This window comes from Musa acuminata, chromosome BXJ3-3 (assembly GCF_036884655.1).
Source record: "Musa acuminata AAA Group cultivar baxijiao chromosome BXJ3-3, Cavendish_Baxijiao_AAA, whole genome shotgun sequence".
Classification (NCBI taxonomy): Eukaryota; Viridiplantae; Streptophyta; class Magnoliopsida; order Zingiberales; family Musaceae; genus Musa; species Musa acuminata.
Window position 1 is genome coordinate 27,693,488 of NC_088351.1, and position 27,447 is coordinate 27,720,934.

The window sequence follows — 27,447 nt, forward strand, 5'->3', positions numbered from 1 at the left end:
AAAGACTCTCAAATGATTATAAGATATATCTTTTCCTCTCCATACTCTCTCTGGAACATCACCTTGCAGAGGAACTGATGGAGAAAGATTTATCAGGTCAACTGTAGTTCTCATAGCCTCCCCCCAAAATGACTTTGGTAACTTGGCGTGGGAAAGCATACACCTAATCCTTTCTTCAATGGTTCTGTTCATCCTTTCTGCCACACCGTTCTGCTGAGGAGTTTTAGGAACTGTTTTCTCAAGCCTGATACCATGGAACCTGCAATAATTCTCAAAAGGACCCCTGTACTCGCCACCATTATCTGATCGAACACACTTTAGCTTTCTATCAGTTTCTCTTTCAACATTGACATGAAACTCCTTGAAAGCATCGAGTACCTAGTCTTTAGATTTCAAAGCAAAAGCCCACACTTTTCTAGAATGGTCATCAATCAAAGTAACAAAATAAAGAGCACCTCCAAGAGTTCTAGTTTGCATAGTACAGACATCAGTATGAACTAAATCAATAACATCAGATCTTCTAGATGATGGATATGTCTGAAATGCAACTCTATGTGTTTTTCCAGCTAAGCAATGATCACAAGATTTAAGAGATGTACCTTGCAACTCTGGTAAGAACTGCTTTCTAGCAAGAGTTTGAAGTCCCTTCTCGCTGATATGTCCAAGCCTCTTATGCCAAAGATCTATAGTTTCACCTTTTCGAATTGTATTAATCTCTCCTTTGTGTAGCTTAGCTTCCATGATATAAAAAGAGTTAATCTTCTTTCCTTTTGCCACAATTAGAGAACCTTTAATGAGTTTCCATTTACTTTCACCAAAATAATGTGCAAAGCCCTCATCATCAAGTCTACCTGTAGATATCAAGTTAAGACGAATATCTGGAACATGCCTTACATCTTTGAGTATCAATTTGCTCCCAATACTGGTCTCCAAGCAAATATCTCCAATACCCACAATCTTAGATGTACCACTGTTTCCTATTCTGACATTACCAAAATCACTGGCAGTGTAAGATCTAAAGAAATCTCCATGAGAAGTAACATGAAATGAAGCACCAGAGTCAATTACCCAATTACTGTCCTGAGCTACAAGGCTAACACAACCTTCATCACAGACAATAGTGATATTACCTTCAGCAGCAACTGTATTGATCTCTTTCTCATTTTTCTTCATTTCATTATGTTCTCGCTTCCAAAACCTACACTCTTTCTTCATGTGACCTGGCCTATTACAGTGAAAACATTTGATATCTCTTATAGACTTGGATCTTCCTCTATAATCATATGGATTTCTGCTATGACTTCTTCCACGTCTTTCTTGTTTTTCAGTAACAAATGCCCCAGAAGAAGATTCACCCTGTTCTTTCCTTCTGGCATCTTCATTTAGCAAATTGTCTTTAACCATATCTATAGTTAGAGTCCCCTCTGGCGTGGAGTTACAAATAGTCACCACATACGTTTCCCAACTTTCTGGTAAAGAGCTGAGAAGTAATAATCCCTGCATCTCATCATCTATATTCATTTTCATAGCAACCAACTTGTTTGCAAGACTCTGAAATAGGCTTATGTGCTCAACAATGTTACCACCACCATCTTTATACTTCAAATTTACAAGCCTTCTGAGGAGAGAAATTCTATTTCCCACAGTCTTTTTCGCAAAAAGGTTTTCTAACCTTTGCCATACAACATCAGCTCTGGTTTCATCTGAAATATGCTCATGCAAGTTTATATCCATCCATCTTCTAATATAGGCAATAGCTTTTCTATGTTGAACTTCCCATTCTTCATCGTCCATAGTAGAAGGTTTATCTTTAACCTTGATAGGCTTATATAAATCTTTGCAATAAAGCAAATCTTCCATCAGACGCCTCCAAGTGGAATAATTTGATGAGTTCAATTTAATCATACCATCTGACTCCATTTCAATCACACAAGAAAACTAGCACCAAACAACCTGTTGCTCTGATACCACTTGTTGGGAAGAAACCTGTTAATGCGGAATGATTCTTTTCCCTCTTTGTGTATCAAAATAGGTTCCTCATCAAAATATCAACTTGATATCAAAATGCTAATATCAATCAGTACAGCATAAACAATAGAGCAATAAATCAATCACACAGTGAGACCAAATCTTTATTGGGGGAAAAACCACGGGACCGTAGTCCACCTCAAACTTCCACTATCAATAATAATGATAACAGGTTTACAGTAGGTCTTCTCTAGAATAACTAGAGGATCAGAATAACATCAAGATCATAGATCTTGGCTCAAGAATAACATATCTTCATCACATAGGATGAATCTCCTCAAAAGAGAATTCTAGGTCTCACGGAGTGAATATCGTAGGAAAGTACCTTAGAGAGGGTAAATTGTAGATCAACACCGTTAGGATTGTAGAGTTTACTACAAGGATTCTCCACATAAAATTTGGGTCGAAACTGACAACGTTTGACCACCGATCGTCAAGTAGAAAACTCAGAAACCTAATCTTTCTCTCTCTTTTTCTTTGCACGCCGTAGGCTGCAATCTCACTGTGCACGCTGCATGCTCACTGCACTCTCACTGTGCACACTGCACGCTCACTCAATTTTACCTTTTGTCCTTTCTCTCTTGATTTCTTTGATTTGAGCTGATGGCCCAAATTTGTCCAAGCCCATATATGGGCTGGACCCAACAAGGAGGAGGCATGGAATATTCAAAGAAGGCGTGCTTCAAGGAATCGAAGTATCGTGCCGGTGGCAGATATAACAAATATCGGATTGCTTGTCGAGAAATCTATGCATCTAAGAAGTAGGAAGTCGAGGTGAAACATTAAGACACCATATATCATCTTTTAGCTTCACCATTGGTCGAGGGTAAGTGACTTGACTCGAAGTTTTGTCATGAATGATATTAACAATGTATCAAAAGTTTGAAACCTAATCATTGTTGAAGAAAATAGACCATTTACAAAAATTGAGTAAAATCAATACATGAAGATCCCTAAACATTAATATTGTGGCTACTGCCTTCTAAACTCAAATTTATAAAGTAAAATACCTTACCAATTCCACTTGAGAGATGTGTTGAAGTCTCGAGGGTTGGGGAGACTGTATCTAATCACAAAAAAATTAAACACGAAAGGTATTTTTTTTATTTAAAATATAAATTATTTTGGTTAGCTCTAAGAGATATATATATATTCTTTATTAATAATGTGCATAGATTTATAAGAGAAAGAGTTATTCCAAAGCTAGTCTTTTCTTATAATCATCCATAACATTAGTTTTTATTATAATATAATAATTTTTTTTATTATATTTCATATAAACATAAATATATAATTTATGCATATTTTTTTAAAAAAATATTAAATCAATTATAGGAAAATAAATAGAAAATTAATAATTTTAAATGGTTTAATAAATCAATGAGTAAGTTGGAGATGCGGGATATCGATCCCCATACTTCTCGCATGCAAAGCGAGCGCTCTACCATCTGAGCTTCATCCCCTTGCTTGTTAACCCATGTTAAATACCTCTTATGGTTAATGCTATTAAACATTAAAATCGACTCCATGTGTATGATCAAAAATTATTTATGAAATAAATATTTTACTCATTTATCGAAATCAAATGTATTTTAGTTCCTAAGTTGTTTGAGCATCATCAACCATGAAGCCTCACGCGTGTATCGCGTGACTCTAATCGTCGTAATTACTTGCCTTCCGGCAGCGACTAAAACCATCCGCCCTTTAACGCATCCCTTCGGTTTCCCTCTCCGTCTGCTCGCCCTCCGACAGGATCCACCCTCCTTCATTCTGTACCCCTTAATCCCCTCGCGCTACCTTAGACGGCTCGCTTCATTACACGGTCCTTAAGGAGCTCCGCTGCTTTGGTCCCTCGCTCCCGATCCCGCCTCGGCTCCAATTAGCTTCTCCTCCCTTCCTCAGATCGCGATCTCTCCCTTCGCCTTGCTCGTATCGGAGGATTCACCCCTTTCGCTTTCTCGCCAATCCAAGTTCTGAGCTTAATTCTTAATCTATGGCGTCGTCGTCTCCGCCGTTCGCCGCGGGGCCCCCGAGGCCACGGCCAGGATTTGCCCCCTCCGCCAACGCAAACGTCGCCGGCGCCCCTCAGATCAACCAGATCGGCCGCCCCCTGCCGTCCTCCACCGCCCCCAGCGCTCCCCTCCCGCCCTCGCCTTTCTCCGCACCTCTCCCGGCCTTCTCCCGTCCCGGCCCTCCCCATTACGCATCCCGCCCGCCAGCTGCGGCCTTTCCGCAGGGCCTGGTCGCCAGTAACGGGCCTCAGGGCCTTGTCGCGCCGCGGATCCCCCCTCCTTCTCATGCCCAGCAGACGCCGCCGGTTGGCGCTCCGGCGTCAATCAGGGCTCCCTCTCCGTCGGCTGCGCCTTCCCAGGCTCAGGTTGTCCGTCCGTTTCCCGGGAGCCCACCTGCCGCTATCCCTGTGGCTGCTGCTGCATCGCGGCCGTTCACAGGTCCACTGGCTTCGCAGCAATTCGGTAGACCGCCAATCTCGCACCACTTGTCCGGATCGCCGACCTCGCAGCCGCCCTTCGCTGGATCACAGCCAGCCTTGGCCGGACAGCCCACCACGCAGCTACCTTTCAACAGACCACCCACATCGCAGCAATTTGGTGGACCACCCACGCAGCAGATATTCACCAGACCGCCAGTTTCACAGCCGTATATGGGCTCATCAACCTCCCAGCCGTATGCAGGACGGCCATCCTCGCCGTCATATGTCGGCCCACCATCTTCGCAGCCATTCCCAGGGCCTCCTAATATGGGCGCCCCTTTCGGCACTCCAGCTCCAGCTTGGCCATCACAACCGAGGCAGGTGAGTAAAATTTTGTTCTCTGCCTACAGTCAGAAGACTTACCTTCAATTGAATCTAAACGATGCTAAAAATGTGAATTTTCTTTCTTCGTTTGTTGGTTACTAACGTTCGATTGATCTTAAACCCTTCTATATCCTCCTTGGTTAACGCCATGCCTTGCTTTGGTGGTGTTCTTCATTGCTTTTACCTATGCCAAGTCCAGTTAAAGGATGTGACTGAAGCTGACATTAGGGTACTCATTTAAATTGGTTTTAGGTGCCCCCTTCCATGCCGGGCAACATGCAAGCCCCTCCTGGAATGTTCGGCATGCCGCCAGGCACACCAGGTCATACTATGCCTCCGGTTCCACCTGCTATGGGCCACTCGCCCCTTGCAGGGTCTCAAGTCTCGACGCCATCCAAGATTGATCCTAACCAAATTCCCCGACCCTTGCCAAGTTCCTCAGTCACACTATTCGAGACTCGTCAAGGAAATCAAGCAAATGTACCACCGGTATGTACTTAAAAGGTGTGATATTTTCATATTAAAATTTGCATGTCCCTTCTAGTTTTTGTACTGGTTTTAATAGTGCTAGGTATCCTATTCTGAAAAGATTTCTGTCTAATGGAGGTCTTGTCTGTTTTATTATAACTCATCTAGTGGTTGTTCTGACTCACCATTGTTCTCTTCTAAGCCTGCAACAAGCAATTTTGTTGTCAAGGATAATGGTAATTGCAGTCCTCGCTTTATGAGATGCACCATGAATCAGGTATGGATTCATTTAACATTTTTTTACAGGCTAATTGTGATGACCATCTGTTAGTATTAAACAAGTGCATGTCATGATAGATACCATGCACCGGAGACCTTTTGTCTACATCTAGCATGCCTTTGGCCTTGATGGTGCAACCGCTGGCTCTTCCACATTCATCCGAGGAGCCTATCCAAGTAATGAACACCTCTTACTGAATCATCAGATAGTCTATACTATTGTTTGGAATATTACAATTGGAGATAGCAAGTGTTAGTTACATCTTCAACATTGTCATGTAATGAGGTTGCTCAATTAACCTTTTAAAATTTAGATTCTCAATGGGCTTAGTGTTATTGTATTTTTTTAATTTAATGAATAAAGAAATTTGAAAGGGAAACATATTTTTAGGACATTGCTAATCATTGAGAAGAGATGTGACTTGTTGAATAAAGAAATTAGTACAGGCCAGGCGGGAAGCTAGCATGTGAACTATATTTTTTCGAGTGAGGACATATCACTGATCAGCAATCGTTGTAAAGAGATCAGTGAGTTTAGATCTAGATAATCTGATCCCACAAACTATTGGTGTTGTAGCTTAAAATGGATCTTTTTTGCTGCTAATGCATAGCTTTGATTGTAAATTCTTTGATTTGTCATGATTTACTTGAAAAATAATACTATAGCTAAATTCATAACTGATGTTGATGTTATTGATCCTGCACTTGGTTTATGCACATGAGACAAATATATGGGGATTGTAAAGTCAATTTTCATGGGATATTACTATTGTCGAAAAGAGAAATGTTTAAAATTTTAAGTGTGCTGAATGCCTCAGCCTTAGCCATATGGGTCTTATACACAGTTAGATGATGGTTACTGATGTCATGTTTCCACAACTTATTAATTGCTAATACTTATGTATTATGAATAAAAAATTGACAGTTGGCTTCTTTCCTCGTCTGAAGTTGGTAAATGAAAGAATTTTGGACAGACAATCTTACATCAATTACATCTCTTTGTAGTTTAGGCAGTTTCAAAGTTCCTGGTATTGTTATTCGTATAATGTCTCATTCATGTTTATGTTGAAGCTTCATTCTGTCAGAGGTCTAATTTGTCTAATGAATTTAATATTTGTGTTCCTTCGACTACTTTTGTGGAGTATAGATTGTAGATTTTGGTGAAAGTGGACCTATACGGTGTTCTCGATGCAAAGGTTACATAAATCCTTTCATGAAATTCATTGATCATGGACGAAGATTTATTTGCAATTTATGTGGTGAGTACTTAGCAGTTGGTTTGATATTTTTGTAATAGCCTTTCGATTTTTTCTATAATCATTTAAATTCTGTAAATATCTTTTCCTGCTTCAGTGGCAGCTCTTCTTGTTAGTTACTTATTTGAAGTTTCTAAAGTTCTTTTAATGGGTTCTTTGCAGTACACCTTTATTTTTTGTCTTTAAGTCCTGGTTGTGCATTTTTTACAGGCTTTACTAATGATACTCCGCGGGACTACTACTGTAATCTTGGGCCAGATGGTAGGCGCCGTGATGCCGATGAAAGGCCCGAACTTTGTAGAGGAACGGTTGAATTTGTTGCTACTAGAGAGTACATGGTTGGTCTAATTTTCAGCTGCCTCCTAAGATCTAGCAGTTTTACTATTCATCAAAAAAGTTGATATAGTTATTAGACATGAGCAGAATTATTTTATGGAATTGGATTATTTCTTCCAGTTCTGATGGATTTTGCATTAACAATGTGATCTCTCTCTCTCTCTCTCTCGCTCTCTCTCTCTCTCTCTCTCTCTCTCTGTGCATTCCTTCTTGTGCAAATTGTTTAACTTTTTGGATGAACATTTTAGTTGTCAAAATGCAACTGTCGGAGGACATATTCTCTTACATATGCATGTTCTTTCTTTGGGGTTCACAAATTATGGGTTGTGCAGTTCTCATGTGTGTGTTGCCTGCATATGAGTGGTTTATTATTTCCTGCAATTTTGGCAGATCTACATGAAGAGAAACGGTGCAACAAAATATCTTAGACTTGAAGCCATGCATGAATTGAAATAGAATTTTAATCCTGATGGGCTCAAAATCATGCCCAGACCCTGCCTTAAAAAGAGTGGTTCTGAAGATTCATATAGTGGAGAGTGGTTAGTACCCATTTGTGTGGCTTGGGAGAGCTTAAGAAAAGAAGTCAAATTCACTCCTTGCTCTGTTCCTCTCTCTACCTCTTTTTCTGAAGATTATTGTTTTCCTCCTATCAAAATTTGTTAAGTCTGTCGGTTTATATTTAGAAAGTTTTCAAGATGGTCTTTTTGGTCTTTGATCTTTTGCTATGACCTTCTTTTTTGTAAAACCTATGTGGAAGATGCTTTTTTTTCCTGCCAGTGTAACATTTTCTTTTCTCCTGCACTCTAATGTTTCTTGTTTCTTACATCTGGAATGTGTCTTCATATCTTGGGACTAAATGTGGACATTTCTATTTTACTCTTTCACTTAAGCAGGCTAGCTTTCTTTATATAATAGTATCTGTTCCTTCCAAAATTTCTTAAACCTTCCTGCATTGTTGGATGTGGGTGAGCCATATAGTGCCCTCATCTGTTATTGACATGATGCTATTTTCTTGAGGATGCATAGATAAGTGACTGACACATAACAGTGGCATTATCTATGTCACCTTCTCTTGTACTACATATTTCATGATCTTAATGAATTAGGTACTAGGCTCTACTATCTTTGTAATAAAAAAAAAGAAGAAAGAAGGAAAAGAAGAAAAAGGAAAGAGAAAGAAATAAGAAATGGTGACTCAACAACAACTTAACTATGTTTAACTGGAAAGAAAAAATAGTGACTGAACATCAACTTAACTATGTTTAACTAACAATATTTTTCACCTTAATTCTATTATATCTCCATCCATGTGAAGTGGGCTTGAACATAGGAACAGAATTTTTGGCATACCACAAAATTTTTTTTCTGCTGTATGGTTTATGGATGAAAATTTCAAAATGCATATGCAACTGAAGTTTGCACAATTATCCATTATGTGTATGTTTTAAGGCGTTGTGTTAACTTTTGCATGAACATTTGGTTTCAGGTACGTGATCCAATGCCTGCTGTCTTTTTCTTCCTCATTGATGTCTCAATGAATGCTGTACAGACCGGTGCAACTGCAGCAGCTTGCAGTGCAATCAGTCAGTCTCTTGCAGATCTTCCTGTAAGTTTTTGTTTCTTTCTGCTGTTTGTTAATATACACCTGAGTTAACTGCACTATCACAATACATTCACAATGAAGAAGTACAAACAAGACAATTACATAGTAACATATGGAAGGTGTATTGCATTCTTATATTTTGCCTGGACGCAAGAACTTTAGACTTAGCTTTATTTGATGATTGGGCCAGACCCATCTAGTAAAGCAGTAAGGACATCCAGGATCCAAACCCTGATTTGATAACAGTTTTAAGTGTACTAGACATGTACCCTATGAATTAGATATTGGTTCAGGCATGTTGAATCCTAAAAATTGATGACTGCTCTGCTGGTTTATTTTTGCATATCAGAAATAGATACTGTTGATAAACTTATCAGATCAGCTTATCAAAACAGACAGTTGTTGAAAGTTGTAAAAAAAATGAAGATGAAGGAGGCGGCAGCATACCTGAGAGGGAGGAGGAAGTGGTGAGTGATGGTGATGGCATGAAGAAGGGGGTTGAGGAAGACATGGGAGGAAAAAATAAAATAACCATCAAATAATTATAAGAAAAAGATAGGGGTACCAGGTGCTAGGCTTATTGTTTAGTACCTCCCTCAGTTCAAACTGGTTTTTGAATCCATGGTTGGTTATTAGCAATTCTATTTAGATTCAACTAGGTGCTTAGTGGTTAACTAGTACAATGTTAATGCTAGTTAACATTGAGGGAGGAGGAGAGGAGGGAGAGATGTCGGGAGGAAGAGAGGGGAAGAGATGGGGGTTCTTGGTGGTATGCTTATTTGCTTGTTACCCCTGATTTTGATCATTAAAAACGGGTGGTAGTTCGAACTTATTTATAAGTCCTTGTTTTGTTATTGGTGATTCGGTTTAGATTCGACTAGGGGCTCGTCAGCATTTTACTGGTATAATATTGATATCAACTAACACTTAAGAAGACATCCCTGTATAACTCATCCTTGCCTTCTGAATTTCCTTAATTGTGGTCAAATGACACTAGTATATACCAAGGATTTTAATTTCGAATGTTACTGCCCGTACTGGGCGGTATCAGCCTGGTTGCGGCGAGGGAAGAAGTGTCGAGGGAGAAGAGAGAGAAAGTGCTCAAAGAAGAGGGAGAATCGGGAGAACCTCAACACTTTTCGATCCGGCGCTGCCCTCCCTCGATGATCCCGATCTAGGAGGTAACGAAGAGGCGGCAACTCGACTTCTTCTTCATTGCGTTCTTGGCCAAAGGCCAGAGACGCCTGCAGCCTTTGTCGCTTTCTTTGCTGAAGGTTGGAGATGCCTGTGGCCTTTGCTACGTTCTTTGCTGAAGGCCGGAGACGTCTGCAGCCTTCAACGTCTTCGCTGAACGTCGCAAATGAAGGGAAGCCCACGTTCTTCTCCTCGTCTAACACAAGGAAAAGAAAAGGAGGCAACGTTGTCGAGGCAACGTATGCCTCCTTTTTTTTATTTTTTTTATTATTCTTATATTGATTTTTATATTTTTATTATATGTATACATATACATATACATATACACCCTAATGTACTACTCAGTATGCCCGTACCGTACCGCACCATACCAAGCAAAGCTCAAAACGTTAGTACGATACGAAATTATGAACCTTGGTTCATGCACTATCAGATCTATAATTTTATCTTAATTCTTATCTTTTAGTGCCATCAGCCATTGAGAATTTTCTTTCACATATGTGAAGTTAGATTAGTTTTACATGTAAATGCTTGCTTCATTTCAGGATGGTCCACGGACAATGGTTGGTATTGCAACTTTTGATTGCACTATTCATTTCTATAATCTTGGACGAGCTTCACAGCAGGTATATAGACTATAACATTCTGGGTCTACCAACATTTTGTCTGTTTATTGGATTGTTCTTCATCTTAGACTTAATAATGGTATTGTTTAAAAATTAGTATTATCTATGTGGGATTCTGAGTTTAGCCTGCTCTCCATAAAATATAATGTGAGTTCTTTGCTGAGATATAACTGATTAAATACTTAAGTAAGAGGTAACAACACAAAGAAAATATAGGAAAACATGAAAATATTGTCAGGCACAATTTTTTCCAAATGTAGTTTACTGGCAAAAGGTTGTTGACCTGCATCCCAAGATTTTTGCAAAAGGCTGTGCCATTGACTGTGGATGGCAATCAGGCTTAAACAAGATTGATTGGGTTTAGATTAATCAGGGAAATGCAATATTGCTTGGCCATTAGATGGGTGCAGGTACCACAGTTGTAGGTAGCTGGAACTTGTGGTTAAGGGACTTTTGCCTTGCATATACATAGTTCAATTGAAGGCAATGACTGGAATAGAAGGATGCATATGCGAGCTTCCTTTGGGCCTTGAACTTAAATTTTAAAGCATAACTATGGATATACGAGTTTAAATAGATGTATTTATGCTGGCTTTTTGACTCCACATCAACATATGTTTATTTATATACATCTACATTGTTAAATGCCTGCTGTAAGTCTTTAGGGACTGGATAAAGCATACACATTATTTGTTTTCCTAGCAGTAGCTGACACAATTAATATGAAAGTATACAAATATTTTTTATTTGAAAAAGTGATGTTAACTTCAGATGTTTTGTTGAATATAATAACAAGTTGGCTAGAGTAAGCAATAACTATAAAGGGTTTATTAAGGACTTGGAAGAACATAGGATCATGTATAAAGAATGCATTAAACATATTCTTTATATATATTCCTATATTTATCCTATTGCATTCTGCACTCCACTGGCATAGTCCTATGACATACTTGGTACGTGGATGGTGTAAAAACTCATGGAAAAGAATTAAAAAATGAGAATCTGTATAAACTATTTCTGTTTGGTGGACTTCATAGGTTTGCAACATGGAAGAAATATACTACAAGGATTACATTTGTATCTATATACTTGTCTAAGAAAGCTAGCATTTGCTTACATTTCTGTTGATGCTAATTTTATCACAAGAAAATAAAAATCAAGAAGTGGAATTCAAAATATGACAGGAGATATGTTGTACTAGATTGTTTGAATATAAAAAGCATGGTGACCAACAAGGCTAAGCGAAGTCCCTCACCAAGTTTCTCCTAGGTTCTCTGACAACATTTGAGTTCCTGTAATGCTTATGATCATGTGACTAAAAATGAGGTTCCTCTTAGACTAACCATGAATGAAATTTGAACCTTCCAATAGATATTACAGCTATATCGCAATTTTCTGCAGATTCTTCCAGACTTCATAGGTTTGCAGTCTGGAAGAAATATACAAGGATTACATTTGTATCTATATACTTGTCTAAAAATGCTTACATTTGCACACATTTCTGTTGATGCTAATTTTATCACAAGAAGATAAAAATCAAGATGTGGAAGTCAAAATATGACAGGAGATATGTTGTACTAGATTGTTTGAATATAAAAAGCATGGTGACCACAAGGCTAAGCGAAGTCCATCACCAAGTTTCTCCTGGGTTCTTTGACAACATTTGAGTTCCTGTAATGCTTATGATCATGTGACTAAAAATGAGGTTCCTCCTAGACTAACCATGAAAGAAATTTGAACCTTCCAATACTGGATTTAGATATTACAGCTATATTGCAATTTGTTGCAGATTCTTTAGGATTTTGTAACCTGAAAATGACAGGCTTTTATTTTGTCTAAAATAACATAAAATTTGTATGAGAATCGATAAAGAGAATGGCTAAAACAAATTCAAAAGGCACTCTGGACTCTAAGGACCTCAAGAATCACACTGAATTTTTGAACTGAATTCAAACCTATAATATGTCATGACCCAAGCCTGATACCACATAGGCCAAACCTCAAAAAGGTGTATTTATGGTTACTGAATGCTGTAGATTCTCTAGGATTTTGTTGACTATGCAATGACTAAGATTTTGCTTAGGACTTCTAGGCATCTTACCAAAATAATTAATGAAATTTGTCTGAAAAATGAACTGCACCTACTCGAAATGGATTTAGCTGTTTCATTTGATCAACATCCCCCTCCGGGTTCTTGGTTGAACTGTCTATTTAAATACAATAAAGTTAATAATTGATGGTATGTCTACTTAAGTTTTTCTTAATCTTTTCTGAATAATATGTCTATTTATGTGACATTTGTTTTTTCACTCAAACATGTGTATCAACTCTAATTGATAAATGGTTTTGTGGAATGACTTGAATATATTCTCTCACTGCAGCCCTTAATGCTCATTGTTCCTGATGTACATGATGTTTATACACCCCTCCATACAGATATAATTGTTCAACTTGCTGAGGTTGGCCTTCCTTTATTCTTTTGTGCACTTCTATTAATGAATTTATTGTATTGATGTTTCTGGTGTTTGTAAAGCTTTACTGTTGTATCTTGCTTAAACTGCATTGTCATTATTTTCGATAATTCAGTGCCGCCAAAGTTTGGAACAATTGCTAGAGAACATCCCAAACATATTTGAAAACAATAAAGTTGCTGAATCTGCATTTGGCGCAGCTATCAAGGTAATTATTAATCTTGATATTGGGATACTTCATAGTCGTAACTGTCTCTCTGCTCCTCCAGCTTTTTCTTGTCCATTGGGTATAGGACTTTCAACACCTGCCCATACAGTAGTTTCTAGACTCTCAAGCAATTAACTATAAACTAGTCAGACAAGGTTAATATACCTCACATTTTACCTGGATTTTGTATTCAAGTGTAAAATTTGATGTTTCATCTACTACAGGCTGGGTTTCTGGCATTGAAACCAACAGGTGGAAAGCTTCTTGTATTTCAGTCAGGTAAGCATAAATTCTTTTTCATTTCTTATTCCATCACTACTGTGTACTTTTTGCTCCTTGTTTAATTATCTCTAGTAGATTTGTATGGGATTTAAGACACTTGTCATTCTCTCATCTGCTTCATACACCATTTCCACCACCATGTGTCGTGGTCCTAGGTTGTTCTTCACTCTGTTTGCACAGAATAGTCCATCCTTTTAATTGCGATGGTACATGATTGATTTAGCACCAGTTTTCATTGGGACCAGAACATTCTGATTTTGGTTGGAAATATATCTAGAATTTGCTGCTTCCCACTGATATACATAAAGCATGTAGCTGCTGTTTGGTTGGACTAGGAGTTTTTGTGAACAGTGGATCAATTAAATCTTATTTAGTTTTACAACTGAGTGGTCACTTCTTTAATGTTTTTGTGATCTTAATTTTTTCTCCTGAGGTTCTTTAGGAGATGAAGATTGCAAGGTGACCTAAAACACAGAATTCTTTTATGAAGAACTGAAAAACATTCCACCAACAGGCTTGAATTTGTATATCCTGCATGCAAGGGTGGGGATGTTGATATATTGCATGCCAGAATCTATCTCCATAAGCATTTATGTTTGTGATGATAGATACAAAAGAAGACTCATTTAAAGAAAATTCTTTTTTAGAGATGGAGAAGAGCCGTTGGAAATGTAATTGAATATTAGTTGATCAGTTGGGTTTAACTACTACTCCAGAATCATGAGTATAGAATATGCTGCTAGATCTTTGGAAGTCTGTAAAGAATGAAAACATGGGCATATTAGGCCACATGGAACACTGCTATAAGTTTGTGATTGTGTGGCTTATCATGAAAAGAGTTGTTTCAAGACAAATGGTTTAATATAAGGTGTAATACTATACTTCGGTTGTTGAACATTCATTGTGTGTACACATGATGGAGAAAATAATACTGCTAAGGGACATGGCAATCATGTCTGTTGATGAAATGGCTTTATTGATGGAGGATTCTGCATGGTTTTTCACTCTTAAATATGCAGCTAGATAATAGGTGGAGGGGCATAGTTGTTGACCATTTAGTGGTTGTAACACATGTATATTCACATGACAAGATATTTGACAGGTAAATTTCAGCCCTTGAGGAATGACATGTTAGAAGCAAGGTTTTGAATAGTGGTCCCATACTGATGTATATTATCCAGGAAAAAGGAAAAAAGAGAACTGATGGTACCTAGCTATATGGTCCAGAAGGTGTTATTGATCAAATTGGTAAATATTAACCAGGAAGTTTAATGTAGTTCTAATTCTTTGATATGTTACTTTGGTATTACGTGTTTTATTGATACTTATTAGCAGTTGTTCGGTGTGTGTTTTCTGCACTAAGATCATTGTATTTGATAAGACTTGTTTGGTTGGTGTCTAGGGTTTTAAATTTTTTCAAGGATGAAATTTAATTGCATGACATTTAATTCTGGCCAAACTAAGTTGATAATATTTTCCTTATACAATCAAAGTGTCTGATTTTCCTTAACAGATAAATTTAGGCATATCTCTACAGAGTGAAACAGGACCTATGATGTGGAATTAGTTCTGACTGCCATCATGCAAATGTACACATTTCTGATTGTGTAGAGATGCATGTGGTGAGCTCAAAAATAGTTGGAGCATTGTTAGATATCATGGACTTGAGCAACAAAGAAATTTAAGGAAGTCTACATGAGGAGCCATCTAGATTCCTTTGATACAAATAGGGCAACATAGTTAAGGGCCATATATGAAGAAGATGAACGTTATGTGCAGGAATTTTAAATTATGTTGCATGTACCAGTAAAATACTTAAGCTGAACCAAGTCAGTTTAACTTTTACTTGCTTCTCATGGTTTAGTTTGTTGTGTGTAAGAGTTGCTATAGATATAAATTAATTTGCATAGTCTTGCTATAAACATAAAATCACTATTGGTTTTCTAGCCAAGTTGAACTTTAATTTCAAGCTGTTAAGATGTTCAATAGACTCATTTTCTTCTCCAGCTGAATTGAACTTCAACCAAGAGTCAGTATAGATGTAAATAATTCTAGCCTGATCTTAAATCTTAAGCTCAAGATTTATATTATTTGAAGACTGATCGAACCTAAGCTTGGTAAACCTTGGCTTCATCAGCCTAGGCTTATGTGTCCCTATATCTAACTTTCAGATTGTGTGTATATGTGGTTCATTTTTTTAATGATATGTTTTACAGAAAAGTTTTTTTATCCTACTTTGTGCAGTCTTGCCATCAGTTGGTATTGGTTCTCTTTCTTCCAGAGAAGCTGAGGGAAGAACAAATGTCTCTGCTGGTGATAAGGTATATTCCTCTTCTTTCCTTATGTTTTTATTTAATTGATTTAGTATTATTTTTTATAATATATATTTTTTAACCTCATATAACTTATTCAGAATGAAAAGTACAACAACAATAACAGTTATGATTTATGTGCATGTGATCTGATATAGTTTTACGGTGGCTGCCAATAATCCAACACAACTCTTTACCTTTTTCATCTGAGCTTAGAACCAGCGTTTGCCGAAGCAATGAAAAATAAATTGCATGTTTTAATCATGATTATTAGTAATCCACGTGCTCAGTGCATGTGCTTGTATTTGTATATCTTCTTTTATGTACTAAGTTGCCTTGACACAATGTAATTGAAATTTGAAACATGTTTTCTCCAGTTAATGCTAATATAATAATTAGATAATACACTTACTGTTGCAGACTTAAGTAAAAAAAAAATAAACTGATGAAGTTAGCTGCCCTTGATTTGCTTATGAGTGACAAAATATCCTGTCTAGATAAAATTGATTATGCGGTATCTCTTATCTTATAACATTGCAATCCAGGAGGCTCATAAGTTGCTCCAACCAGCAGACAAGACACTGAAAGCAATGGCTGGAGAATTTGCCGAGTACCAGGTAAGATGCTGGGTTTTATTTTGCTACCTATGCATCACTGAATTAGATATCACACTAATATGTCTGCCTTATTCTCCAGGTTTGCGTGGATATGTTCATAACCACCCAGACTTATGTTGACATTGCTTCCATTTCTGTTGTACCAGGAACCACAGGAGGGCAGGTAAATTTTTCCTTTAATCTTAATACTGTAAAACATGATGGAATGTAAAGTAACTTGAAAAGTCAATGACAAGTGTGAGACAGTTGGAAAATGTCTCCTTTTGGGTATGCAGGGCTTTTTTGTATAAGTCAGCTTAGTTTTCTTTATTGTAGGATCTTCTTGATTAAGACATCGTGGGTGGTATTTAATTGTTGATAACATACACTGGATAATAATTTAGTTATTGGTCGGATCTAGATCTCTAGCCACATTTTGGAAGATGGGTTATGTAGAGGCAAGGTTTCAAATACCGGTTAGGCCGTGATGTACAGACCAGTATTTACTGATCTGATCTAGAACCAATCATGGACCCTATAGGTCGATACCATCCAGTATTTAGTTTTTAATTTTTTTTAAAGTGACACTGGATGTATATAAGTCAGGATACCATCTATATATTGGTGCCAAATTGGTCCAATTGGTTGCCAAAACTGGTATGGTTCAGTAATTAAAACCTGTGTAGGGAATCTACTTCTTGAATTGATTATGATACATGTGATACCTATTTGTTTGCTTGTACATGTGAGAACCACCTTAGATGATTGGTCATCTTATTGTCTTGTGGAAATAATTCTTTTTAATAGTTAAAGATATCATTTCTCCACTTACACTGTGCATTCTAAAACTTCACACTATTGCTCAAGTTAAAACCTCTTGAAGTTTGTGTTCCTCTAGCATCAGTAGAATTCTGCAATAACAAATGATTTGTATTGTTGTACTGTCACGGACTTAGCTGGTTTTACCTAAGTCATATGGCACCATTGCGTCACCATTCGCAAAGGGTCAACCTCCTCAAAACCTCTTATGGTCCCTTAAGGATTGACAAAAGAAAAGACATGTTAGAGGAAACATTTAACTTGGGATCCCACAAGCAGCTATTTTAGCAAACACTTGATAGAAAATTTAAATTACAAACATAGATTTCGCAAGTTCTGAACGGTTACACGACAAAGGGTCCAAGGTGGTCTGCTATGACTAAAAATCCCTACAAGTGCTCACATGACACTTCTACAAAACAAGGTAGCGAACCAGACCTAGACACTACCCCCATCCAGCTATGTGCCACCTGAGTAGCTCTTGGGTGTCGTGCTAGTTGACACTCCGCACCACTCTACAGAGCTAGAAAACCCTCAAAATGATTACTTGTATAATTTGTTTTTTAGTAGTTTTGTCTCTGTGTGACGACTGCACACAAACTATGTTTACAAGAGTAAAACGACCACAAAAACTAACCAAAATAGGACTGTCAAGCTTACTACAAGCTCTCTACATGTTGTGTGAAGCATGAATAAAATCGAAAGATATGGACTTACACAAACATACATCAAACACTCCGTGTATAGATTTGTCTGTGACAGTATAAGCATCTTGCTAAAAGTTGATAAGAGATTCCCTTTTTATGTACCTTTTGGCACTGTCCCTATTATATAACAATTCTTAATCCCAATTTATTTAATTGTTGGTGCAAGTATGATCATAGTAATTGGTGACCATATAGTTGAGACTTACGGCCTTGTTGTTTTGCTGTTGTTATTGTATATTTACTTATTGGTACATATGATGTTGTCAGCATTCTATATTTTTGAATTCGTTGAGTCTATGCTCAGTAAGCATTTAAATGGTGAGTTATTTGCAGCCCCAGTTTTATAGGCCATTTTCCTCGCTCCTTGTTATTCAATGGGATACCACGTTTGTGCCATACATGCTGTCACAATATGGTCGCATGTTTTACTGTGCCCAGTTGCCAAGGAACATCAATAGAGCTTTCATTGGCCTTTGAAATGACCAGGAAGCAGATGGAAAAAGCTAGAATTTGACAGGATTATTGGTGTCATTTGGGATCGGATTAAGCCAGTCAAACTTTCAGTTAGGGTCCATGTGTACCATTTTCTTCTTGTAGTGTCTTTCTGTTTCTGACATGTAATTATTGCTTCATTTACATAAGATTTATTATACTTGGTCCTACCATTCAAGGATTCTAGATTGAAGATTCTGTTATACTTTCCTTTGGTTCCATTGTTTCATTACTTTGATATCATAAATATCATTCCTTGATGCTGATGTATTTAACACAATTTCCAATTTTGTCATTGCAGGTATATTATTATTATCCGTTTTCTGCTCTTTCTGATCCTGGCAAACTCTACAATGATCTTAGATGGAACATCAGTAGACCCCAAGGTTTTGAGGCAGTGATGCGTGTCAGATGTAGCCAGGTACAAGTGATTTGGTATATAATGTACCTGCAACTGAATATCCCAAATTTGTTTTTCAGGATTTAATTGTCTTTTCTAATGTTTTGCTAGGGTCTCCAAGTTCAAGAGTATTCAGGAAACTTTTGCAAGCGTATTCCCACTGATATTGATCTTCCTGGGGTCAGTACTCTTACATTGTTATTGGAAATTATATTTTTAATTTCCTTACAGATCACTTTAAGCTATGATAATAGGCTAACTGGAAGGGCAAAATGTGACATCTAGAATTAAGAATAACTATGACAAACAGATGACCATTACATGTATTATCTATCAAAGCACGACACGTATAGGAAGGCTTCAAATCAAATGCAACTTCTGTTGAACATGTAACTTTTCTTTTCCATGTTTTTAGTGATTCACCAGCCTTAATTCAGGATTGAATTTTTTTAGTCAAATACCCATCTAGTTGGATAGACATCTTCAAGTGGACTCAAAAGAAGGGGAAAGCCAAGTAGCCTTTGCGCTATGAGTTTTTTATGGTTGAAACTATCTTAGTTTGAAGTTAGATTTGTTCCTTTTATAATAAAAAACACTATTGACTAGGATCCAATTATTTCAGGATTGATTTTTTTGTCAAATACCCATCTAGTTGGATAGACATCTTCAAGTTGACTCAAAAGAAGGGGAAAGCCAAGTAGCCTTTACGCTATGAATTTTTTAAGGTTGAAACTATCTAGTTTGAAGATAGATTTGTTCCTTTAATAATAAAAAACACTATTGACTATGGCATCTAAGCTCAAAGTTTTTAGATGGTTCTGTTTGATTGTTGTATAAACTTTTACATCGATATAAAGTAAGATCTCAGTTTTGCAAAGTTTGTTCTCATGGAAAAAATCGGGATGACCATTTCTAGGATTCGGTCTTTGGTTTTTGTATCTTGCCATTTACCAAAAGAGTTTTTTTAGAAAAAAATATGATTGTTTATCAAAATCATTCTTCGTTATATCTTTGATTCACCCTATTTTTCTTTTCATTCTTTCTTGATTTTCATCATTGTAGTGACGTGACAGAAACATACTTCAACTTGCCTTTACTTGGGAGAACTTAAGTTGTGGATTAGTTTTAAATTAGATATATGGAGATCTTAGGATTCTACACTAATTAGAACCGACACCAAATGTACAAAATACATCTTAAGCTAACAAAAGAAGAAAAATACAGTTGAAAACTTAAAATGGATGGAGAAGCTCCAAAAGTGAAAAACTTACACTAAACATGTGCCATAAGATATGCTTAGTGTTCCATCTCATCATTCCTAATCTTACATGTCTGGTCAACACTGCTATTTATCATGACTTATACTTGTTTATCCTCAATGTAGGTTTACCACTTTAAAGTACATAAGCATTCATTTGGCAATAGATTCATGCTACAGCTATAATGGAGATTCATCATGATTCAGTATCACAATTGACCCCTAGAGGTGATTGTCATGCTAGATGTAGTGTGTTCAATCACTCATTTACCACCTAGCTGGGTAAATTAAATGAAAAATCAGTTTGGTCCAGTTGGAATTTAAGGAGGGCCTTAGTGCAGGCAATTGATGCTGCTTGGCCACTGTAAAAGGTGGTGAATCCTCAGCCTGATGAGGGGAGTGAAAAGGACATTTGTAGCAGCCAGGATCATCATTTCGGGTATTGGACCTGTTTCGGTGATCAGTTGGACCGGTACATACTGCTCAGTATCGGTGTTTCAAAGAGGAAGAAAAAGGAGAAGAGATGGGGGGAGGAACAAAGGAGGAAGAAGGAAAAAAAGGAAGCAGTGGAGGAGGCGAAAGAAGAATCGGTGGAGGAGAAGGAAGAAGAGAAGAGGTGGGAGCGTAACTGGGAAGAAGGAATGCGATGACAATGATATTAGCAGTGACAATGACAGCAATATTGAATGTGAAAGGTGTCAGCTAACTTAGTTGGTAAAGACTTTGATAGTTTATCGCAAGGTCTTGACTTGGAATCTCGCCTTCGTCACATAACCTTTGCAGAAAAAAACGTTGAACACTAGAAGAAGGCTCGTGTTTGATTAACCTAATGTCTATTTTATTTTTTTTAATACCTAGTTGGATGGGCCCCATCATTATTTTTTATTATTTTTATAGAACTGAGCCAGATCATCTGAAACGAGGGTGGTCTGCATACCGACCCATGCCTAGACTGATATTACTGCCTGTTTCGTACCATGTCGGGTGGGACAACAATAAATGCGTTGTGGTGGCATGAGTCATTTAGGTTTAACTTTAGTCCCATGTTGGGACTACATTTAGTTTGTCGAGCTCCAGCAATAATTTGAGTACTCCTGAATGGTATCCGTATGAAGTCAGCTTTTGTTCCTTTTCTTCCCATCTACATCTTATAACTATGATTCATTTTTCTCTATATCATGGTTTTAATTACTGGTACACAAATTGGTTTCTGAAACCTGTTCAATTGGTACAATACCAAGATACTGTGAATATCCAGCTATACAGATATTGCTGAATAAACTAATAGAAAAATGAAAAAGAGTGGTACACTGGGAGGTTTCCTTGGTCAGAGCAGTGAAGAACGGTTGGTTTGACCGATGTTTTACATCAAGGTTGCTATAAAGTATAAACTGCTAATATCATCTATACATGGTTATCAATCTATGTTGTCATAAGTCATAATCCTGATATTCAACCTTCTAGAAACTGTTCCTGATAATTATTGTGTTCTGATTTACATATGTGTCTGATTTAAGGAAATCTGTCTGATGCAGATTGACAGTGACAAAACAATAATGGTCACATTTAAACATGATGATAAGTTCCAGGAGAACTCAGAATGTGGCTTTCAGGTATGTAGTAGAACTTCAAAGCCATTGCCTATTTTACAACCTATATTACTTCTTGGTTAACATGTCTAGTTGACAAAACTATGATAACTTTATATAGCAAAGGCATTTGTTACTTCTGTGAAATAATTTTGGTAGCAGATGACTTCTGCTTATTGTTCTCTCTGCAGTGTGCACTTCTTTATACTACTGTGTATGGGCAAAGAAGAATAAGAGTTATTAACCTTTCCCTTCCTTGCACAAGCATGCTCAGTAATCTGTTCCGTTCAGCTGACTTGGATACTCAGTTTGCCTGTTTTCTCAAGCAAGGTAAAATATTTGGAAGTCTGCTACTTTCCTTCACATCAATGCCTTGATATGAGTTGTTGAAATCTGTTATCCAAAGCTATAGTCGTTATCAACTATTGTTCATGTCATAACCTGCTGTGTTTCTATTCATTAGTTTGCTATTGGCATGTTCAGTTTGAGAGTGGAAATGTTTGCAAGAGTCCATTAACGAGATGTAAAGTTGACATTTCTTAATTGCTAATTGTTTTTTGCATTTGTCTGGACTTTGTAGCTGCAAGCATTATCCCTGTGAGCTCTCTTTCTCAAGTTCGTGAGCATATCACAAACCTCTGCATCAACATCTTACATGCCTACCGTAAATATTGTGCAACGGTATCATCATCAGGACAATTAATTCTTCCTGAAGCTCTTAAGCTTTTGCCACTATACACCCTAGGTATGATCTTATACATCAAAGATATCATGCTTCATTGTGTCCTTGGTGATTCTCCTTGGCCATTTATCATGCTGTATTTGAATGATTTGGTATATATGTTACCTGAAATATAGTTTTTGAATTTAACTTGAGCAAGATATGATATTACTGTCCACAGAATATATTGTCAAAATTATCAATTTAGTGATTGATGGTATACTCTACTCAACCTAGTTTTTCATTGGTTGTGCTATGGATATCATATTTGATGAAGACGCTGACATGTTTAGTTTTCTTCAGTTTGAATTTTTGTACAAAATTTTCAGCTAAGAAGTGCAAATAGGGAGACACTATATGGATATGACATGGATATAGGGATACGATAAAGAAAGTAGGGAATATGAACTGAATATTGTGAATAAATAATATATTACAAGTAGGGTAACGCCAAATCTTTTGATTCCAACAAAGCAATATATTAATACTAATATATTAAAATATAAATTAAAATAAATCTAATTTAATAACTCACACTTTCTTATAAAATAAATGAGGTCATTAGTCCAGTTAGCTTCACAAATGAAGCCCTATTTTCTTGCTTTCTTATCTTTATACTTAAAGTTCCAAGTCCTATCTCGCTGTTAAAGATCCAACAAATAGAAAAAGCAAAGAAAGTTCAGACAGATGCAACTGTGGAATCTTATGGAAAAAAATGCCATTAATTTCATATGAAATTCCAGACAATTGTTTGTCTTTTCCATATGCCACCAAAAAAGAAAATGAAAAAAAAGTAAAAGAAGAAAACCAGAATTTATTGTGTTCTGAAGTCTGCTGAAATGAAGGCATAAATGGGGTTGTGTGATGTTGGTGGTGGTGCATTTTGAGCAATAAATGGTACAAAGGCAGAATTTATTGTGTTCTGAAGTCTGCCTCACATGGTGGTGGTGCATTTTGAGCAATGAATGTCAAAAAGGATGTTGGCGTTGCATGATGTTGCTGCTTGCTGCCTCACTAGGGATATATCACACTAGTGTTTAACTTGCTGCATACACATGCCGGTGGTGGAGGTTGCTGGTTCTGAATGAATTGCAATTTTTACTTGGTTCAACATGTATGATACAAATTTGATGTTCATGTGTTTGGTGCCTATTGGATGTTGCCACACCTTCAGTTTCCCTGTATTTGTGCTTTAAAGATTTGCTATTTCATTACCTAGCTATGCAGTCCTACTGTTGAGATATGTTTTCTTTTACTCAAGTCCTAATATCAAAGTAGCTTCTGATAATCTGTTGACCTTTTTTCTATCTAATAACTATGTTGAAGTGACTAACGAAAACTTTTTATAGGGTAAGCTCTTCTAAGATAATCAAGTTGTAATTTCTAAATATATTTAGGTTGGTGAGTTGGATGGTAAAGTTGCTTGAACAAAACGAATACCTGGTCTTGCACAATCGTCTATGAAGCTCAATTTTCTAAGAATTGTTCCTGTCACAGAATGTTAAGCTGGCTACTGCATGTTTCTTTTAGCTATATGATTATCAGTTCTTATGATAATGTGATCAAATGCTTGCAAGAAACTAAAACACATAATGCTAAATTGCCAATCAAGGTTTTTAAGCCGTTCGAACCAGTCCGCACCAACCGGTATTTATTGGTCCAACCAGAAAACATGATGCTCAACCTGGTCTGCAACAGGCTTAATGTTTGGTAATCCGACCAGACTGGGGTTACCCTCTGGTACTGATGGTAAGCCAAATCCTTTCAACAGATAAAATCAGTAAGCTTACCATCCAGGCATCCAAAACCAATATCTTTTTTCATTTACATCTGTCAATTATCCTTTTTTTGTTTCTTTTCCTTCCCTTGCTCCTCTCTCTCTCTCTCCTCCCCCCTCCTCTCCTCACTTATCACTCTCCCCTCCGTAGCCATGCCACCTGTCCCGTTGCTTGTCACTTCCCCTCTGATATGCCTCCTCTGCCATCTTTTCCTTTTCTTCTCCTCCTATTCTTCCTCCACCTGCTCCTCTGCCACCTTCTATTTTTCCTTCTCTCCTCCTCCTCCTCCCTCTTCACTCCCTCTTTTGCCGTCTTCTCCGCCTTCTCTTCCTCCTTTGTTCCTCCTAATTCTCCACCTTTTCCTTCATCATCATCATCGTCCTCCTCCTTGTTCTCTACCTCTTTCTGTTTGGTCTGTGCTAACCAATATGCTGTCATACTGTGTCAGTATGATTATATGTATTGGACCTTTATCAATCTAACCAGCAACTGTTATGTGTCTGGTATGAGATTTTGGACCTTGATGTTGATATCATTTACATGGGAGAAACTTATTAATAAGTTCTAAAGGAAACTATTTGTGTGGTGCCAGAAATTGTTGAGCTCTGCTTCCATATAGAGGGGATTGTTGACTATCTGCTTACATACAGAGGGATACAAGGGGAATCCTGATTTTAATATACATAATCTTCGAAATAAGCCGACTATCCTCTCTGCTTTCTGATCTAAATGTTATGATGACTAACAAACCATATCCAATTATTCGAGGTTAGAACTGATTTTTGGCATGGATTCCTGCATCCAACAACTACATTTATGTTGGTTATGCATCCATGTTTTTGCAAGTTGGATGCTCATCGAACTTTTCAGTTAGATCTTTATAGAAAGTGGATCTCTTATGGTTCTAAAGTTTCTTCTGAACTTAAATTTCAGAGTTTCACACGACATTATATTTTATCTACATATTACACCTTTTAATTTTGTTTTGTATTCTCATGTCTCCATTTTATTCTCCCAATGAATTGGATATTGGTTACACATCTGTATCACAGTTTTGTGCTTGTGTCCATGAAATAATATTTACTTTTAAACTAGTAAATTTTCTATCATTGGTAAGTAATGTAATATAGAGACCTTTAATATATATTAGCATCGTGGTCATTTCCATTGAGCTTAAAGTATGTTTGGATTAGATATTTCGATACTTATCATCTCCATTGTCATACTTAGTGTATATTGCATGAATAAGAACCATTCTGCTCTGTAACATATGTGAATCACCACCCTTATTGTTATTCTGCTTTCTTCAGCTTTGGCTAAAAGCATTGGGTTGCGAAATGATGCGCGGTTGGATGATCGTTCTTATTGGGTTAGTCTTGTCACATCACTTTCTATATCATTGGCTATTCCTTTAGTATATCCCAGGATGATAACAATTCATAACCTGACTGCCAAGGTATGTATGGTCAATTGTTGTTTAAAATTGAACATCAAACTTAAAGCTAGTTCTATCAAAAGTTTGTTTGCATTCAAACTACTCTTATGCTGCAGGAGGATGATGAATCCCTTTTACCTGCTAGTATTCCTCTTTCTAGTGAGCACATAAATGATGATGGAATTTATCTCCTGGAAAACGGTGAAGATGGCCTGATTTATATTGGGAACATGGCCAACCCAGAGACTCTTCAACAGATTTTTGGAGTTTCTTCTGTGGATGGGCTTCCAGCTCAGGTAACATTTGTTTCTTTCAGCTTCTTTGCATTGACAACTGATCTATATATCATGGTCCTTTCTATTTACTCACCAAGCTGAAAACATTAAAATATCCATGATCTTGATGAAACTTTGATGGCTAACTAAGATTATTTACCCCGCTCATCTACAGTAATGTATCTGATGATCTAACTCTTCTGCGTCTATGTGTCCATTTGTCTATTCTGATTTGTGTTTTTTCTTGTTCACGTGTCTGTCTCTTTGCAGAATACATGATTACATCATGTTATAACAATCCTCATTTCAAATACTGTACTAACATGATGGGTGTTTATTTAGATTTTATACATCAAAGATATTACAATTTCATTAAGCTGTAGCTTTAAGTAGTACATGCATTGGATATTTGTCCGATTTTTAACTATCCACGTGCTTAACTGCCAAAGACATGGTCCTTTGCCACTGTTAATCAGTTAGCATGTTTTGTTACTTACTGTTCTTGGTCAATGCAGCTTGTATTGGAGCAATTTGATAATGATCTGTCAAAGAAATTAAATGACATTGTTAATGAGATACGAAAGCAGAGATGTTCATATCTACGGTTAGCAGATGCTTTGCTTTTGTCATTGTTTCTTAACAGATCCATTTTTGTAAAACATGCTTAAATTTTAATTTTTCTGCAGTTTGAGGCTGTGCAGAAAGGGCGATCCCTCGGGTCAGTTATAAGTTGAAACCATATGAAGCATGATATTGTTTTGTTGTTTAATATTTTGTTTGGAATTTTTTATACACAAGTGGTTGATTTAATTTGTGAAACTCAATGATACAGGCATGCATTTTATGTCATATATGGTCGAAGATAAAACTCCTGGAGGCCTCTCCTATGTTGAGTTCCTTGTACATGTCCACCGGCAAATCCAAACAAAAATGGCTTGATCAAGAAATATTCGTGCACAAAATTTTGGTTGACATTGGCATTTTGATTTTATGGAATTTAAGTTAAAATCAGAAATGGGCAACCAACAAGAGCACTGGATGCTTCTTTGTACTTGCTGAGTGCAATTTCTGCTGACTAGCTCGGCACATGAGTGAAAACAGGTGCCGGTTTCCGATGCTTGCAATTCTCAAACTGATACTTGGAAGTAGACAAAATCGATAGTAAAGGTGCAATATCTGCCTGTTGCTTTTCTAGATATTTCTTTTGATTCCTTGTAGACTCAGAGGGTGTATGATATCATCTTGGTCGATTATATTGTTATAATTTGTTTGGGTTTACAATTAATTGGGAGGTTTTCATTTGTATCTTCGATTATCTTTAGAAAGGTCTAAGGTCAAATATCTTTGTGAGCTATTCAAGCAGGGTTGTTGATGAGTGTCATTTGGATTGTACCTAATCAAATGTTTGCTTTTACTGATAAGTAGTAGCCTTGTTTATGTGAGGCAGCTTCCACGCTTATCGTGGCTATGGTGGCGGTAGAAACTAATGACTGGTAGTG

General features: G+C 37.1%; 1 protein-coding gene across 1 annotated transcript; it reads left to right on the plus strand.

Annotated features, from left to right (window-relative positions):
• Nucleotides 1-3,735: 3,735 nt before the first annotated feature.
• LOC135633731 (protein transport protein SEC24 C-like) lies at nucleotides 3,736-27,385 on the plus strand. Its single transcript, XM_065143584.1, has 24 exons — nucleotides 3,736-4,840; nucleotides 5,096-5,332; nucleotides 5,514-5,588; nucleotides 5,669-5,767; nucleotides 6,738-6,849; nucleotides 7,057-7,184; nucleotides 8,669-8,788; nucleotides 10,525-10,605; nucleotides 12,987-13,064; nucleotides 13,192-13,284; nucleotides 13,509-13,563; nucleotides 15,811-15,887; nucleotides 16,424-16,495; nucleotides 16,575-16,658; nucleotides 18,794-18,913; nucleotides 19,004-19,072; nucleotides 21,686-21,763; nucleotides 21,931-22,069; nucleotides 22,320-22,484; nucleotides 25,549-25,694; nucleotides 25,790-25,969; nucleotides 26,464-26,552; nucleotides 26,635-26,666; nucleotides 26,781-27,385. The coding sequence occupies exons 1-24, from the start codon at nucleotides 4,022-4,024 to the stop codon at nucleotides 26,885-26,887; spliced, it is 3,255 nt and encodes a 1,084-aa protein (XP_064999656.1). The 5' UTR covers nucleotides 3,736-4,021; the 3' UTR covers nucleotides 26,888-27,385.
• The last annotated feature ends 62 nt before the right edge of the window (nucleotides 27,386-27,447 follow it).

What these genes read in the sequence shown, in the direction of transcription:
- LOC135633731 (XM_065143584.1), top strand. Translation starts at nt 4,022, where the DNA reads ATGGCGTCGTCGTCTCCGCCGTTCGCCGCGGGGCCCCCGAGGCCACGG. An exon ending in TTTGCCACTATACACCCTAG is followed by an intron (nt 22,485 to 25,548) that starts GTATGATCTTAT and finishes TGCTTTCTTCAG; the next exon opens with CTTTGGCTAAAAGCATTGGG. An exon ending in TGGATGGGCTTCCAGCTCAG is followed by an intron (nt 25,970 to 26,463) that starts GTAACATTTGTT and finishes TGGTCAATGCAG; the next exon opens with CTTGTATTGGAGCAATTTGA.